Here is a 16,266-nt window from a genome sequence, read left to right on the forward strand (position 1 = left end):
CAGTGCAAAGCTCTGTGCAGAACTCAACACTTAATAGGGATCAGTGTAAGGTCTTAAACTTGGCCGCAAAAAAAATCCACTTCAGAGAAGATGGAGTGGGGGTATGTGTGGACAGCAACTGCTGTGGAAACGATGAGCTCCCGGAAGAAAGGGGCAGCCACCGGGCCTCACATTCAGACAGTAAGGCAGCTAGATAACCTGAATTCAAATCCAGCCTCAGATAATACCACCTGAGTGGCTCCAGGCAAGTCACTTCATCCTGTCTGCCTCAGTTTCCTCATCTGTAAGATGAACTGGAGAAGGAAATGGCCAACCCCTTGCCTAGTATCTTTGTGGAGAAAACCCCAAATGAGCTCAACAGAGAGGCAGACATGACTGAAATGACAGAACAAAAACTTGGGGAAGAGGAAATCAATCAATTAAAAAAAGGATGCGTTAAGTGCCCACTATGTGCCTGGCCATGGGAATACAAGCACTACACACACACACACACACACACGGCCTGGAGGCCTGCTGAGTGTAACATTCGACATGCCGCAGCTCAGCGGCCCAGAAGCATCTCCTGGCAGACTGACAGTGTCCTGGGCAGCCCTGGGGAGTGGCTCCACCCGGAGAAATCTCATTGCCCTCCCACACCATGACTCAAACAGCCCCCATTTCCTCAAGCAGCCTCCTAATTAAGCTCCCTGATGGATGCACTAACCAGTTTTTCCAATGCACAAAGGAAAAGTCTTTTATTCCAGACCGGAATACGAAATTCAGTAAGACTGGTCTGGACCAGATATGCAAGGGCTTAATTAGATCAGCCTAAACATAAGTAATACTTAGGATGGAAGGCTGAGATGATGCTCAGCTGTCCAAGTTGGAACTGATGGAGGGAACAGAACAAAAGGCCAGCAGGTTGGGCGCAGGAGCGGAGCCCCTCCGGGAGGAGCCCTCCAGGGAAATCTGGGTTTGAGCCCTCACTTAACTGCCAAATACCTATGACTGTGAGGGAGTTACACATGTCCCTTGTGTCCCTGACCCTTATCTTCTTCTGTAAAAGAACACTCTCCGTTATACTCATAAACTCTGCCCCAGCAGAGCTGGCCTTGAGCCATCTGACAATAATCAGATTTTCTTTAAAATGGGGCACAGGATGGAGGGATTTCCTTAAAAAATTTTCCAGTGGGTGGAGGGCTCCCTGTAGAAGCCAGAGGCCCTCTAAGCCTTGGCTGTCACCTTTTTAAAAGGGAGCTAGCATCTCTTCCCCAAGGCTGTTATAAGTAGCAAATAAGTTAGCTCACGGAAAAGCTTTATAGAAATCCTAGTTATTATTACTGGCAATAACAGCAATAATCAATCCGGACAGATCTACTTAAGTCCCCTCCGATAGCTCCCAATTGTGTGGAGGGCACCAAGGTTCTGCCATTGTAGTCTAAAGCTGGAGGTGGGCCATCTCCCATTGTCCTAGAAAAGAGCCTTGTTGAAAGACTCTGATTTTACAAAGTCACTAAAGGGATCGCCCTCCTTCTCCCAAATCCAGAGTTTCCCTAAAAATCAGGGCTGAGCAGGGATCTGACATTCTCATTTTATAGAAAAGAAAAACCAAGAAGAGGAGATATATAAGATGCACTCTGAAGAGTGAGCACCCAGGGCAAAGTGCCAGGGGTCTTCTCGATTCTGGGCCTACGAGACCCAGCCAGAGTGTAAGGCGATCCCTCAAGTAGAAGCGTGTCCCAAGCCCAGCAAACCTCACAAAAACTCTTGTTGGCCAAGCCCCGGACCCCGAGGACCAAGGCTGACCATTCCAGGGAGTCACACAGCGGTAGCTGAGTCAGCATAGGGCTGAGATCCTCCCAGCGAAGGAAGTGCTCACGCATCTCTGAGAACATCTGACATTGGCCAACCTCCTGTCTCTGGGACAGCTGACAGGCTGCCTTCCAGTGCTGGAACGCTCTCCCCCTCCCCTCTGCCTATTGCCCCCACCAGCCTCAGACCCCATCCCCCTTCTCCGAGGGTCCTCCTAGCACTCCCATATCTTGTTTGCGTCTCTCCCATGAGCTCCTCCAGACTCTCTTTTCTTAGTAGCCCCAGCACACATTGGGGAGCATCATTATTTTTTGACAGAAGAGAATGTGAAGGGCATGGCCACAGAGGGATGGAATGTCTTTGGTCCCAAGGCTTCCCAAGCTAGACCTGGAATTCAGTCCAAGATGGCGCCAGGGATGGGGGGAGGGGACACTATTTGAGTGAGTCTCTAGGAAACAAGAGTAGCCAGCTCTGACCTGAGTCCTTCCAGATTTCCAATGGGAATGAATGATGGGGGATTTTATAAAAGAGGGATGATGAGAGTATGCATCTTGTGTCTTGGTCACCCTCCAAAAGCACAGGGTCCAACACACGGTAAGGTCTTCAGAAAGGATTGCTCAATGGAGCTTGATGATTTCATCCAACCCATGAAACTTTATCTTTAGGGGAAGAGGCCAGACTTGAATGGGTGGTTCAGGGGGACCTGAACCCCAGAGGCATCCAGAGAAGGGACAAAGAATTAATGTTCCAAAGAATAACAATGACAAACAGATCATTCCTGGAAGAGGGGAGACCCAGCTCCATACCACGTCACCAGTCTTATATAACTAAGTCTAGAGTCCATCAGGGATGACAACATACAACTTCACAAACATGAAATGTGGACAAGGTAAACTGGAGACAATCACCAGCCCGGCCTAGAAAGTTCACAGCAGCTCCCAAGCACTCCTGAAAAGTCCGTCAGTGTCGTCTTTCTTTTTTTTTTTTCCCCTCTTTTTTCTGAGGCTGGGGTTAAGTGACTTGACCAGGGTCACACAGCTAGGAAGTGTTAAGTGTCTGAGACCACATTTGAACTCAGGTCCTCCTAAATTCAAGGCTGGTGCTTTATCCACTTGCGCCACCTAGCTGCCCCAATGTTGTGCTTTCTTAATTGTGAATGGAAATAAGGGAGAGAACCTAGAACTCAAAAATTTTAAGTTTTCCAAACAAATTATTTTTACATTTGTTTTCAAAAATTTTAAAAACAAACGTAAAAAATAATTTGTTTTGAATGTAACTGAGGAAAATATTAAATAAAATAAAGAAGACTGGGAAAAAAAAGCCAATAGTATTATTCTCAGTCTGAGCATATGAGTTGGGCCAGATCGTGTTAGAGCTCTGTCACAGGCAACTCTGAGAAAATGTTAGTTATATGGAAGATGCTACCCTGCACAGGCAGAGGGCCTTCCCTCACCTGGGAGTTCCTATTTCAGGAAAAATCCCAGGCCAATCCCCTGTGCCTCAACCCTTCGCATCTTATGCTGCTGAAACTCAGATTCGTGGACGCGTCACTATCTTGCTACTCTTTTCCACTCAGTGTCTCCTGCCCCGGTGGGGAGAGCAAAGGCTTTCTGGAGCTGCACAAAAGCTGTGGGATGATTCAACAAAGCATTTACTAAGCGCCAACTGTGAGCCAGATTGCAGCTAAGTGCCGCTAAAGTGGATAGAAGAGAAGGCTTGGAGTCAGGAAGTCCTGAGTGCAAATCCAGCCCCAGACACTTCTGAGCTGTGGGAGTCTGGCCATGATGCTTCACTCCTCTCAGCCTCTAGTTCCTGATCCATAACAGCTAACAGCTCTGACTTTACAACTTTACTGTTGCAGAGATGTAATGAGATACTATTTGTAAAGCGCTTTGCAAACCTTTCAAACGCTATAAAAAGGCTATCATCATCATCATCATCATCATCATCATCATCATCATCATCATCATCATCATCATCATCATCACCACCACTGATTGTAACATGCCCTCCTGGCAGTTACTATTACCAGTCTGTCCTAGGCCCACCAGAGTACCTTTGACCACTGTCCTCTGCAGTGTGAACTCTACCCGGCTCGCCTCCTCTGAGGCCTTCAAAGGTCTCTGGCCACAATCTCTTGAATCTGTAGCTTAATAACCGGTAGCGCACTCAAGAACAGCCACGTGTAATCTTAAAAGCCTTTATTATACCTACTCACATCATGCCCTGACTTGTCAGCTCCCTAGTGAACACCTGGTCTGAAGACCCACTTGTTCTCTACCAAACTCCTTACCTTGGCTCGGCTACCCCAGGTTAGGGAGCCAGGTTAAAGAGAGTGACTGCTATCTGCAGTGGGCTTATGAAGGGCTTGTGAGGTCACACACACAGCCAATCAGCGAGAGAGTCACCCATTACGAAGCTATCTCAATATGGACAGATTCCACCCACAGGGCAGTCCTCTATCCACAGAGATTACTTCTGGACCACTCAATCTCCTGTTGCACTGTGGTCACCCATTTAAAGGACCCTTACAACTGATGATCTATTGAATGCACATTTATTACGCATATACTAAAACAGTAAATGCCATCCAGGTACAGCACCAGTCACCCATCAACAAAAGTCCAGAGTTTTCATTAAAACAGACCCACTCCATTCTAACCCAACCTGACCAACATTTATAAAGCACTCACTACGTGCCGGTCCCAGGGGACAGAATCAAACAGCCCCTGAACTTAGCCCAGCCTGGAAAGCACAAGTGACAGGCAGTGTGGCATCGAATGAGGAGAACTTACTGGGGGGAGAATCAGACCCGGGTTCACATATCAGCTCTGACCCAGTTGATCTCTTTCCATTCTCTGCCATTTAAAGAGGCCAGGGACTTGTGTGCAGCCTCCCTCACTCACAGGCTTTAGGGAGGACTCCACTGAACTTCCTGACCGACTAAGCTTCCTCTCTGACCCCCCCAAATCACAAGCACAGAAAACAAGAATGTGGTTTTGGTTTTTCTTTTTTTGAGGAGGTGGGGGGAGGGGAGAGGGGGTGGAGAATCAGGGACAGGAAAAGCAGGGGATCGAGTCAGCATCAGGGACCAAACTCTCAGCTCCAATACCGAAATAGAAAGTCCTAAAAATACCAGGGCCTGATTCACGTCCTATGTAAAAGTCCTGAGAGATTTCAGGGATGCGCCTGCCGGAAGCAGGCCAGGCAGGAGAAAAGAGCTGGGGGAGGGGGAGGAGGAATGGGGCTGGAGGCAAACATCCCCCTCACTGGCCGATTCCTCTGGGCCTGGCCTGTGTCCGGCCTCCTGCCCCAGATCCTCAAGCTCCCATTTATCCAGGCCTGGCACCGACATCCAGGAGACCCGCCATCCCACCTCATCTAGGGCTCCAAACTCTTTTGTTTGTCTGCTAAGAATGAGCAGAACGGAGCCACAGAGAGGTGACTAAAGGCTGGAGACAAACGAATTCACAACACCCACCAGCATCCCTCCTGCCAAGCTCAGCTTCAAGGACAGGAAGCAAAATACGCTGGCCCATGTCCTGAGGAAGGGACTTCTGATGGCAAGAGAGATCCACCTTCCACTACTGACCAACGGCAGGGGGTCTCCCCTCCAGGGCTCTGAGGCAGTCCCCTGAGGCTGGGGCAGCCGGGGAGCTTCTCTTGGTCTCAGGTTCCTCATCTGTAGAATGAAACACTCAAAGCTCAAACTAAAAGACTTCTGCAAGGCAGCAGGGCCTTGCAGGTAACCTGCAGAGGTAACCTCATCTTTCCCTGGGCCTTGAAGCCCCTTACACGGCTCTTCACCTTACTGAACACTACGGTCCTTGTCCAGCCCTTTGTCTGGCAGTTGGCACATAGTAGGAGGTGAATAAATGCTTGCTAACTGATTAAGCTTTGACATGTAGGAATGTTTGTATTTTTTTTTAAAAAAATTAAAATGTATAGTATCTTAACTACTTTCTGTAGGAGGCCAATGTTAAAATTCATTTCCTAAGTACTCATACATAAAATGGGAGAGGCCAAATCTTGGATTAAAATAGTCAATAAACATTTATTAAATGTCTACTCTATGTCTGGCACTCTGCTAAGTATTGGAGGGTTTTCTTAAAAGGCAAAACAAAGTTCCTGTCTTCAAGGAGCTTACAATTTAGTGGGGAATCAGACTGCTAAAAAAAAAATGCTACGAATAATTGATACCTAAGAAAACCGACTATTTGGACTCACCATCTTGGAGATGCTGAGGAGGCTGCCCCAACAGTGCCATGCTGAGACATAATCTTAGGGTTTGATGGTAGGAATAATGAGTGCTGCTTTGTGGTCCTGCCTCCCTGAGAACCCGTCGGAACATTGTAATGTTCAATCGGCTAATCCACAAGCTGTATTAAGTGCTACTGAGAGAGCAATTAGGGGATGCCATATAGTGTGTGTGTGTGTGTGTGTGTGTGTGTGTGTGTATCTACACATACATATATACACACATATGTGACGGTTTAATTATAATTAATTATATATGTATTTAAATCATTAACTAAACTTAAAATATAATTTATTAAATGTCTTATCTCTCTGACCTCCACACTGGACTGTGAGCTTTCCAAGGGCAAGCGCCCACATTCTATTCATCATCGTAAGTCTCCCTGCAGTTAGCTTGGGGCTCACCCCTTATCTTTAATGGATAGACAACAGGAGGAGGAAAGGATGACCTCAGGGTCCAGAAGACCCTGGAATCATCATGATGGCCTCCCTGCCTACCCTTGCCTGCTGAGGGTCAGTAGGCCTTTTGGGGCCAACTCCAATGCCACCTCCTCCCCGAAGTCATCTCTGATTTCCCCGCCCCCTTTCCCTCTATAGAAACAAGCCCTTGGACCTCAGGCTTTCCACCTTCCTACTACCTGACCACGTCCCGTTGGGCTTTGGGGCTACCTCAAAGTCCTTTATAAATGTTAACAGTTATCATGTATAGCTCAGAGCCCCTCCCAATAAGCTGCAAACTCCACGAGGGCAGGGACCGTGCCCCATCTCTCTCTACGTGGCCCCCAGATGCCAGCACAAAACTCCGCACTTGGTAAGCTTTTACTAACCAATGGCTGGACCATCTCCTTCATTCCCTCAGCTGCCCCAGTCCTGATGAAAATATCGTTCCCAGTGTTAGGTACCTGGTTCAAAGCCAGCCTCTGATACTTCCTAGCTGTGTGGTCTTGAGGAAGCCACGGGAACCCCAGGAGCCTCATGTATGAAATGGGGAGACTGGACTGAATGAGCTCCACGACTCTTCCTATCTAATCTACAGGCTATGCTGCTAAGCCTTATTCTACCAGCAGTGTCCTGCCTCATGCCTCCACCATGGCACCAGAAGACCCTTCCCCAAATGATTTCAAAAAAATTAATAACCTTATTTATTCTGACAACATCCACTGGTGACATCCCACTCGGACTCCAATTTCCTCTGCAATGAGGATTTTCTATTGAAATCTCCATTAATTAAGGGAAAGATGCTTATTCAAAGAAAGGAAGTCTAGGGATTAATAGAAGACAGCTCTCTGCCCACCTGAATATCTGCTTAATTAACTTTAATGAAGTGACTACCTGCCAGACACAGAGAAAACCAACTGAGCCATGAAATGACCCCTGTCCTCAAACAGCTTACACTTATGAATGAAGTTTTATAATTGCACCATAGCTTCTGAAAAAAGGGCAAGAGGAGTCAGAGGGAAGAGAAGCTAGACAGGATATCCACTCATTTTACAATGGGGGAAACTGAGGGACTTCTTGGAGGTCATGACCATAGGGAATTAGACCCAGGGTTCTGATCCCCCATTCAGCCCCTTTTTTCACTTTACCAAGGGGCTTTCCGATTTTATCCAAAGCAGGCCCAAAGCCCACCATCTTCCCTGGGTTCCAAAGTAAGAAATAATAAGCATTTGTTACATGAGAGTGTCTTCTCTCTACCTCCTCCCTGCCAGAGAAGGGCTGAGGGAGACCTACATTTGGGCATGGTCGATGGAAGAATTTGTCTTTGTTTAATTCTATATATCTGTTACAAGACTGTGGTTTTTCCTTTCTTTCTTTCTTTTTTTTTTTTTTAGGTTGAGAAAACAGGTTTTTTTGGCTGAAAAAAAAAACACTAAAATTCAATTTTAATAAAAATAAATTAAGTACTTTAGAGCAAACCATGATTTCCTTCTGATTGAAGAAGAGAGGGTGGTGTTATTAGGGTTTTTCAGACAGCATATTGGGAGATGATCCGGATGGCAAAGGGACTCAAGAGGATTGAGTGAAGGAAGTGAGTACATTTAGTCTAGAAAACAGAAGACTTTGGGGCTGAAGATTAGCTCCCAGAGCAGAACAAGGAATAACTGAGGGAGAGGGGCTGCAAGTGACCTCAAATTAATTACTAACGCTCTGAGCTATTCAACAACAAATAAGCCCAAGAAATCAGACAGAAACAGGCGTTTAACAGACAGCCAATTATTCTCAGGAGTAGAAGAGAAACCAAAGTCACCACGCTTTAACTGGGGATTGGCTGTAAAAAACAAGCACGCTGAAGATCTAATGGCCTGGGCCAGACTGGGTTCTGTTGCCCAAAGGTTTTAGGGCTCACTGAGGGCTGGGGCTCCAGCACATAATAGGTTTAAAGATGCTAGCTGAACAACCGAGGCAGAATTCCAGTCCAAATCCTCCTGACTCCAGGTCCAGAACTTCCAGCAGACAAACACTCAGACCAAATTACTGTCAGGAACTTGTTCTTAAACAGGGAAGACACTAGGGTATAAATTTATAAAAATGCTGAACTTTCTCCTTCACAGGCACAGAATGTCTTTCTCTTCCTAATGTTATTAAAAAATGGCCTTCAGAAAAGGACCCACATGTACAAAAATATTTATAGCAGCTCTTTTAATGGTGGCAAGGGCCTGGAAACTGAAGGATGTCCATCAATGGGGAACTGGCCGAACAAGTTGTTGTATGTGATTGCAATGGAATATGATCGTGCTTTAAGAAATGATGAGCGGGATGCTCAGAAAAACACGGAGAGACTTAAGTAAACTGAGCAGCAGCAGGAGCCTATTGTACCCAGTCACAGCAATAGTGGGTGAGCTACGATGAACAACTTTGCTATTTTCAGCAAGTCAATGATTCAAGACAACTCAGTAAGACTTATGAGGAAGGGTACTATCTGTCCACAGAGAAAGAATGGTAGCACTCGAATGCAGATCAAAGATACTTTTTCTTTATTTTTTTCTTGAGGCTTTTTTGTCTGTTTCATTCCACAGAATAACTTACATGAAAATGTTTTGTGTGATGATACGGGTATACCCTATGCCAAATCACTTATTTTCTCAATGACAGGGAAGGAGAGGGAGGGATTTGGAACTTGAAATTTGAAAAACAAAGGAATTTTAAAATTGTTTTTAATGTAATTGGGAAAAATAAAATAAAATTTAAAAAATCTTTAAGATAGCTACTGGAAAAACAATGGTCTCAGGAGAATACTTTTAAAAGTCCCAAGCGCTTTTTTCACATGTATCCTCTCACCTGTGAGGAAGGTACGCATCTCTCTCTCTCTCCATCCCACAAGGGAGAACAGATACAAGAAAAGGATGCAGCTTCCCAGGTCAGAGAAAGCTTCAAATCTGCACCTTCTAGAAGCATACATTTCTCCATATATTTTGCGAGACATCACAAGACACAGCTTCGGTCCCAACAGTAAGACACGTGGTAGGGCCTTCTCAGTGCCTCAATGTCCCCAAGATGAAAGAAGGAAGCCATATTCTGGATCACATATTTAAAGCTTAGCTGTCATCATCCTTTAGCCCACCCCCAAATTGAGACCCGGAGAGGGGAAAGAACTTATCCAAATTCGTGTAACAAGAAAGTGTTAGAGACAGGCTTGTCCTGACTCCAAGACCAGGATTCCTGCTACTTTGCTTCAGGTATGGCTACTTTTGAGTCTCTTTTCTCTTCGTGTACAATTAAATATATTTGGGTTTAAAGTAATATTGGAAAAAAAACAGGGTAAGGATGGCCAGGGATTCAAACCTCACCCTAGAAAATAAGTGAGCAATGTGTAAGAAGAGACCAAGTGAAGGAGGATGTGCACTGTAAGTCTACAGATCTATGCCATGAGATTCCCAGACTCACAGGCTCAAAGACACTTGGGAAGACTCTTGGGAAAGAGCATGGCTCCATGAGATCTACATATAGAATGTTCAATGAATGTCACAAGCAGGCAGTGCTGGGGGGCAGCTGAAGCCTGTCCTACAGCTAGCCCACGGAAGTGACAAAGATGGACTACGACTGCCGATCGCAGGAACCGAGCATGGTGGATGGATCTGATGCACCCATGTTGCAGGGAAATAAATGGCGACATGGGAAGGGTCAAGGCCAGGATTTAAGCTCAGGTCCTGTGACCCCAAGGTTAACTATCTTGCCTCTGTATTATATCAAGGGCCTAAAGAAGCTCAGAAAACCCTCATTCACTAGGAGGATTGGTGATGGAAGGACCCAAGACCTGTACAGAGCCCAGTACCTTTTGTGGTTTCTTGGAGCCCCACGAGATTGGGATTTACAGAGTCAGGGGAGACAGGAAGCACTTGGTGTTCAGGCCACCATCTCCCCTGGCCCCAGCCTGTACCTGGTGCACTACAGACTTAGGCTCCCGCTGGCAAATGCAGAATTTTCTGCCAAAAGGCTTCCTCCCCTTAAGGGTCCCCCTCCCTTTCACCTACTTCAGACCACCCTGGCCTGATCCCTCAGCCCCATCTCACCCTCTCCCCCTGACTTTTGAGGGAAGCCAATTAAACTCAAACCACTGGGTGGGAGGACGGAATACGCAGCTTCGATAGAATGGTACAGCAGGGACCAGTTTCACCGTTAATTTAAAATGCTAGAATTAATTAGGTAGTGTAAATGAAGAATTTAATAAGCACACTTTACAACTGCTTTTATTAAACATTGCAACCAAATGAGGGCAAACATCTCTGGTCTCCCTATATTTCCCTATCTTGTTCCCACTAGTTCTCAGCAAATAAAATTCTCCACCCATCCCACCCCCCTTAAGTTAAAAAAAAAAAAAAAGCCTACATAATTATAACTTTATGCTTGAATTATATTTCCTCTTTCAACCTGTTAGTTTCCTCTTTAAGCTCAGATGTTCCTGCATATCTCTGCTTGTGCTGGGAAAACAGCTCAATGGAACCAAAGTTGACAATTTGGGTTTTGTATACCAAATTAAAGGCTGTCTTGGAAGCTGTCACTGCCATTCAGATTCCCCCCCCCCCCCCCCCAATGCAGCGCCAAATTAGCGCGCTTGCAACACAGGGCTCTTGAAAACAAGGAGCTCAGGTATGAAAGGAGTTCCATCCAGTTCCAGAGGGGACCAAAGGCATGCTGGGAAGGGGATTTCTAATGTCCACCCAGAGACGACAGGTGGGGGCAGGGGCAGGTCCTGGGGGAAGAAGGGAAGACTCCCTAATAAATAATGACTTCTGGAGAAGAATGAGAAAAAAAGTCAATATTTGTTAACTTGGATTGCTTCAGGATCTAGATCCACCCTCAAGGCTCTAGAGAAGTAGAGGACATCACTGGTAAGGTTTTTTATCATTAATAAATGCTGTATGTGTACACTGAAGTACGTGGCACTCTGAGGGGCGGCCTGAGCTCCCAAGGAAATCACCCGCCAAGCTGAAAAGGTTTGGGAACAGACTGAGTGGGCGCCGACTCCAGGACAGAACGTAAGCTCCTGGAGGGCAGGCAGGTGCCATTTGTTTTCCCTCTTTTTATTCCCAGAGCTCAGCATACTCCTTGGTACAGGGCAGTGGCTTAATAAATGCTAAGGAAAATTAATGAATGTCTCTTCCCCCTTCTCTCTCTGTCTCTCGTCACTCTGCCTCTCTTCTCATCCCCCCCGCCCCCGTCTCTCTCTGTCTCTGAGTCTTTGTGTGTGTGTCTCTCTCTTTCTCTTTCTCTCCCTCTCCCTCTCTCCAAACAAGATGGCTCAGGAAGAACTCCTGAGTCAAGGGCACCAATCCCTGACCTGGTTCCAAGTGCTAACCACAATTTTGTCATCCTGGGCTCCCTCATTTGAATTTGGCCCAACACTCCCAGTTCCCCTCAAGATTTCTCTGGGACAACCATCCAGCCAACTGTACCCCTGGGTTGACAAGATGACACACAATATGTGCCCAAAGGCACCAGCCTGGGGAGGACAGTGTGGCCAGTCATGGGCTGCTCCCTGGGAAGAACCAGGACTGTGGAGATGCCAGCATCCAGAGCCTTGCCAGGGGGTCACTTCTTGGTCCTACGGGTCAGACCCCAGGGTGAGTGAGGACGGCAGACGAGGAGCTTCACAGGCAAAAAGAGGGAAAATTCAGATTTGGTCCTAGAGGCAGGAGGGGCCCCACGGCTTTCTGAGGGGAAGGGGTAACCAAGTCTGGCCTGTCTTTGGGCAGGAGGCAGGGAAAATAGCCAGAAAGTGGCGGTCCATGAGGGGCCACAAAGGCCGAGGAACACTGAATTAGAACAGAATTGAGACAGAGAAGAAAAGGAAACGAACGAATGAATGAATATTTTTTCTCAAGAGATAGCAGAAATAAATTGCTAGATTGGGCAATTAATTGGCTGATTTGAATGAATGAGAAGGAGGGAGAGGAGGAGCCCAGAGGTGGAGCTGGGGGACAGTGCTGTCCCTGACTCCAACAGGAAGTCTGGAAGCCGGAGAGGGTGAGCTCTGTTTTGGGCCACTTGGGTTTGAGGTGCCCACAGGCCTCCAGGTGGGAATCAGCTTGTGATGGGCAACCCGAGGAGCGTGAGTGATATTGCCAGGCGTCCAGGCTACCTGGGGACCATTCATGAGGGAGGAAATCTGATTCTGGAGGGATAGAACCTGGTTCAAACCTCACCTTTGTCAATTATTCCTTGTATGACCTCAACTCGATCACTTGTGCAACCCCAATGCCAGCAACAAGCATCTATTTTCTTTCTTTCTTTTTTTTTTTTGCCCCCTGAGGCTGGGGTTAAGTGACTTGCCCAGGGTCACACAGCTAGGAAGTGTTAAGTGTCTGAGACCAGATTTGAACTCCAGTCCTCCTGAATTCAAGGCTGGTGCTCTATCCACTGCGCCACCTAGCTGCCCCAAGCATCTATTTTCTAAGCACTTATGGGAGATAGAGAGAAATACAAATGAAGTCATCCCTGCCCCCAAAGGGCTGACACTCTAGCAAAGTTGCCTATCTCAGTGTGAACAAAATACAGAGATAGGAACTGAGCCTGTGACTTCACCGATATGGGCAACTCCCAGATCACGGTGCTTTTTCTCCCACTGCAGAGAATCACTTTCTCTGGGCCTCACGATCATAGAACACGGGTCAGGAAACCACAGCCCAGGGGCAGATCCAGCAGGCTTGGATCTGGGCAGCCCATGAACTGAGAGCGGCTCACATGTTTTTAGAAATAATAAAATGGTATTTGAAAATATAAAAGCCATTCTTAGCTCCCTGACACTCAGAGAGCTTAGGTGACTTCGGATCAAGAGATTGTTTCTTGTGGTTGTCCCCTACGTGGGACGCTCCTGTCCTTGCACAGACTGTACCCCAGGCCTGGAAAGTGCTCCTGCCTCCCCCAGCGTCCCCCAAGATCCCACTCCCGTCGAGGCTTCTGGACATCAGAATGGAATCTTGAAAGCACACTGATTGAGCTCTATGAAATGGTTCCCTACCCCTTATTGAGGAACTCAGTAAACTTCAAAGTATTCTATGACAATAAGTCATTATTAATAACAAATAATTAAATAAAATTAACAATTATAATATTATTATTGGCCCCTGATGCCCATATCAGAGGAGGGCACCCAGGGCTAGCACAATACAGATATAGGGGGAAGGGGCCCTTCTGTGGGAGCAAAGGGAGGCTGAGCAGCATCCACCGAAGCTTTCCCTAAAGGAGCTTTCCCACGCCAACATCTGGGGGGTGAGGAGGGTGGAGAAAGCTGGGAGCAGAGCAATGAAGAACGATGACACTTGTGATTCCCAACTCAAGTGGGGGAGTCTTGCAAAGGCCCCACATGGCCCAGACCCAGAAGACTGCTGTCCAAGGAGTGGGGGGGGGAGCACTGCCCTGAGGGCCGGCCCCTGGGATGGGGGAGGGGCACGTACCTGTGATCTTGTCCCTCACAAGCTTGCAGGACTCGATCTCCCCTATGCTGCCGAAGAGGCTCCGGAACTCCTCCTGGGTCATGTTCTGGGGCAAGTAGTTGACGATGAGGTTGGTCTTGCTGTCATCGGTGGTGGCCCCGGTCTGCATGGGCGAAGGGCAGTTTCGACTATTGCTGGATGGTCCGTTGGTTGTGTTGGATGTAGGGCCATTTGATACCTGAGGCTCCATGGTGCTAATTATCTAAATAAAGGTAAACAAAAAATTAGCTTATCACCTTTCAAAAGCCTCCTGGAACTGCTCTTCTAGGAGCTTTTATCCGTTTGTATTATAAGGAGAAAATCACAAATCAATCCACCAATAAGCATTTGTCAGGTGCCTCTCTTATACCTGGGCAGGTGCATGTACTCATGTAGATCACACACACATGCACACACACACACACACACACACACACACACACACACACACACACACACACAATTTTTCTTATTTGAACCATAACATTCAATTCCATGTGTTCTTTTCAGGTCTGTCTGGAGACTCAGAAGAGAGAAGAGAAAGAGAAAAATGCAGGGGGAAGATCTCGTTATTCTGTTAATGAAAAGCTAATTCCTGTTTTCATTACACAATCACTTGCAGAAATGTACACTTAAGCCACACCAAATTATAATTAAAACATAAATTAATAACCGTGATTAAAATTATAGTTCTGTTAAAACTGGGAGAGGAACACACACACACACGCATGTGAGCGCGCACGCACGCGCACTTGGGTCAACCAGATCAGACGTGGTACCTGCTCATTAGATATCTCAACAAGAAAGATGGGAGGAAGTCAATAGATGCCATTTTGTATGGGGACATTTGAGACTCCAAGCCCCGCTCAGAAGCCCCACTCCCAAAATCATGGTAGGAGAGATGAGAGGAGCAGCAAATGATTTCTCCACTACTTTTTGTGTCGAGAGGCAATGAGAATGTGTGAACTACCGGCATCATCATGATCATCATCCCACTCTTTCCATATCTCAATGTTTTTTTCCTAATGGAAAGGGTGCTAGGGCAAGTACCCTTCCTATTACTCTTTTAAATTTAGTTATTTCTGGATTATATCACTATGAATGAATGGAAAAGCATTTATTAAACACCTACTATATACAAAACCCTATGCTAAGCACAAGTAAAAAAAAAAAAAATAGAAAAGTCAGACAGTCTCTGGGAGACCAGACAAATGAGAGGCTTCAATAGCAAGTCAGATAGAAAGGGCTGCTGGTCTTTAGGGTGCAGCAACCCAGCAAGACTGACATGCCTTCTCTTAAAGTCATTTCCACTGATGAAATCATATCTGCTTCTGATGTGATATTCCCTGTTATCATCATTAATAGTTCCTTGATTCAAGAGCCCTGCAAATTAAAAAATCTCCTTGTTACCAACGACCTTGTAAGATCAAAGAGAGAAGAAGGATTCTCAGTTTCACAAATAAGGAAACTGAGGTTCAGAGAGAAACCCCATGGCTAAAAAGACTACAACACCAAAGAAAAAAATTCTCTCCTGGGCTCATCGTGGGTCCTGGCCAGTCCTCGTCCTCAGCACGGACTTGAACAGAATTCAAAGTTCCTTGGAATGACTGTGAATGGTGGTCCCAGTGTGAAGAGAGCCAGTGGAAACCTCCCAGAGCATCCTAGTGACCTCCCCCTTCCTCCTGTTAATAATAATAATGGCGGTGATGATAGTAATGATGTGAGAAACATGAGATAATAACAATAATTCACCCCGGTGGAGCAGTGTGGAGTTGACAAAGCCCCCGGGGAGGCAGGCCATGCAAACGGGCTCAAAATTATACTAATCTTTCAGAGGAGCAAACAGACATTGAGAGGGGGCAAGTCACTTCCCCAAGGTCACATAGCTAGCTACCGCAAATCCAGGGTTACATACTGGATCCCGATGCAGAGTTCTTCCTGTTCCAAATGGATTCAATGGAATTCAAAGCCAAGAAGCATTTTTTAAAACAGTGTAAATTTAAAATAAAAACATATAAATCTCCACCATGCTCTAAATAAGGCTTGCCTCTACCTCACACATGGGCCCACACTCCTGAAGTGCTTTTGACTTGGAGGGTTTCTCCAATGTAGTATTTTGTTGCCGTTGGTGGGAAGGGTAAACACCTCAGTCTCCTCTATTTCCAGTCAAAAGGCACTTCTAAAAGCTGTGATCTGATGTAGATCTTCCTCCCCACTATTTTTCTCTATTAAAACTGTAGTCTCTCCAGAAGCCCGGAGAGCAGACTACCCACACACCCCCAGGAATGAAAAGCCAGCATATCCA

At 46.4% G+C, this 16,266-nt stretch overlaps 1 protein-coding gene across 9 annotated transcripts in view; it reads right to left on the reverse strand.

Annotated features, from left to right (window-relative positions):
- Positions 1-16,266, reverse strand: part of ELAVL4 (ELAV like RNA binding protein 4) — a 134,070-nt gene that overhangs the window by 45,899 nt on the left and 71,905 nt on the right. For all 9 annotated transcript variants that reach the window (XM_074265986.1, XM_074265981.1, XM_074265982.1 and 6 more), the window contains exon 2: positions 13,944-14,184. In XM_074265986.1, coding sequence (XP_074122087.1) covers positions 13,944-14,184 — 241 coding nt within the window. The remainder of the gene's footprint in view (positions 1-13,943; positions 14,185-16,266) is intronic.

This window comes from Sminthopsis crassicaudata, chromosome 4 (genome assembly GCF_048593235.1).
Source record: "Sminthopsis crassicaudata isolate SCR6 chromosome 4, ASM4859323v1, whole genome shotgun sequence".
In the NCBI taxonomy this organism is placed as follows: Eukaryota; Metazoa; Chordata; class Mammalia; order Dasyuromorphia; family Dasyuridae; genus Sminthopsis; species Sminthopsis crassicaudata.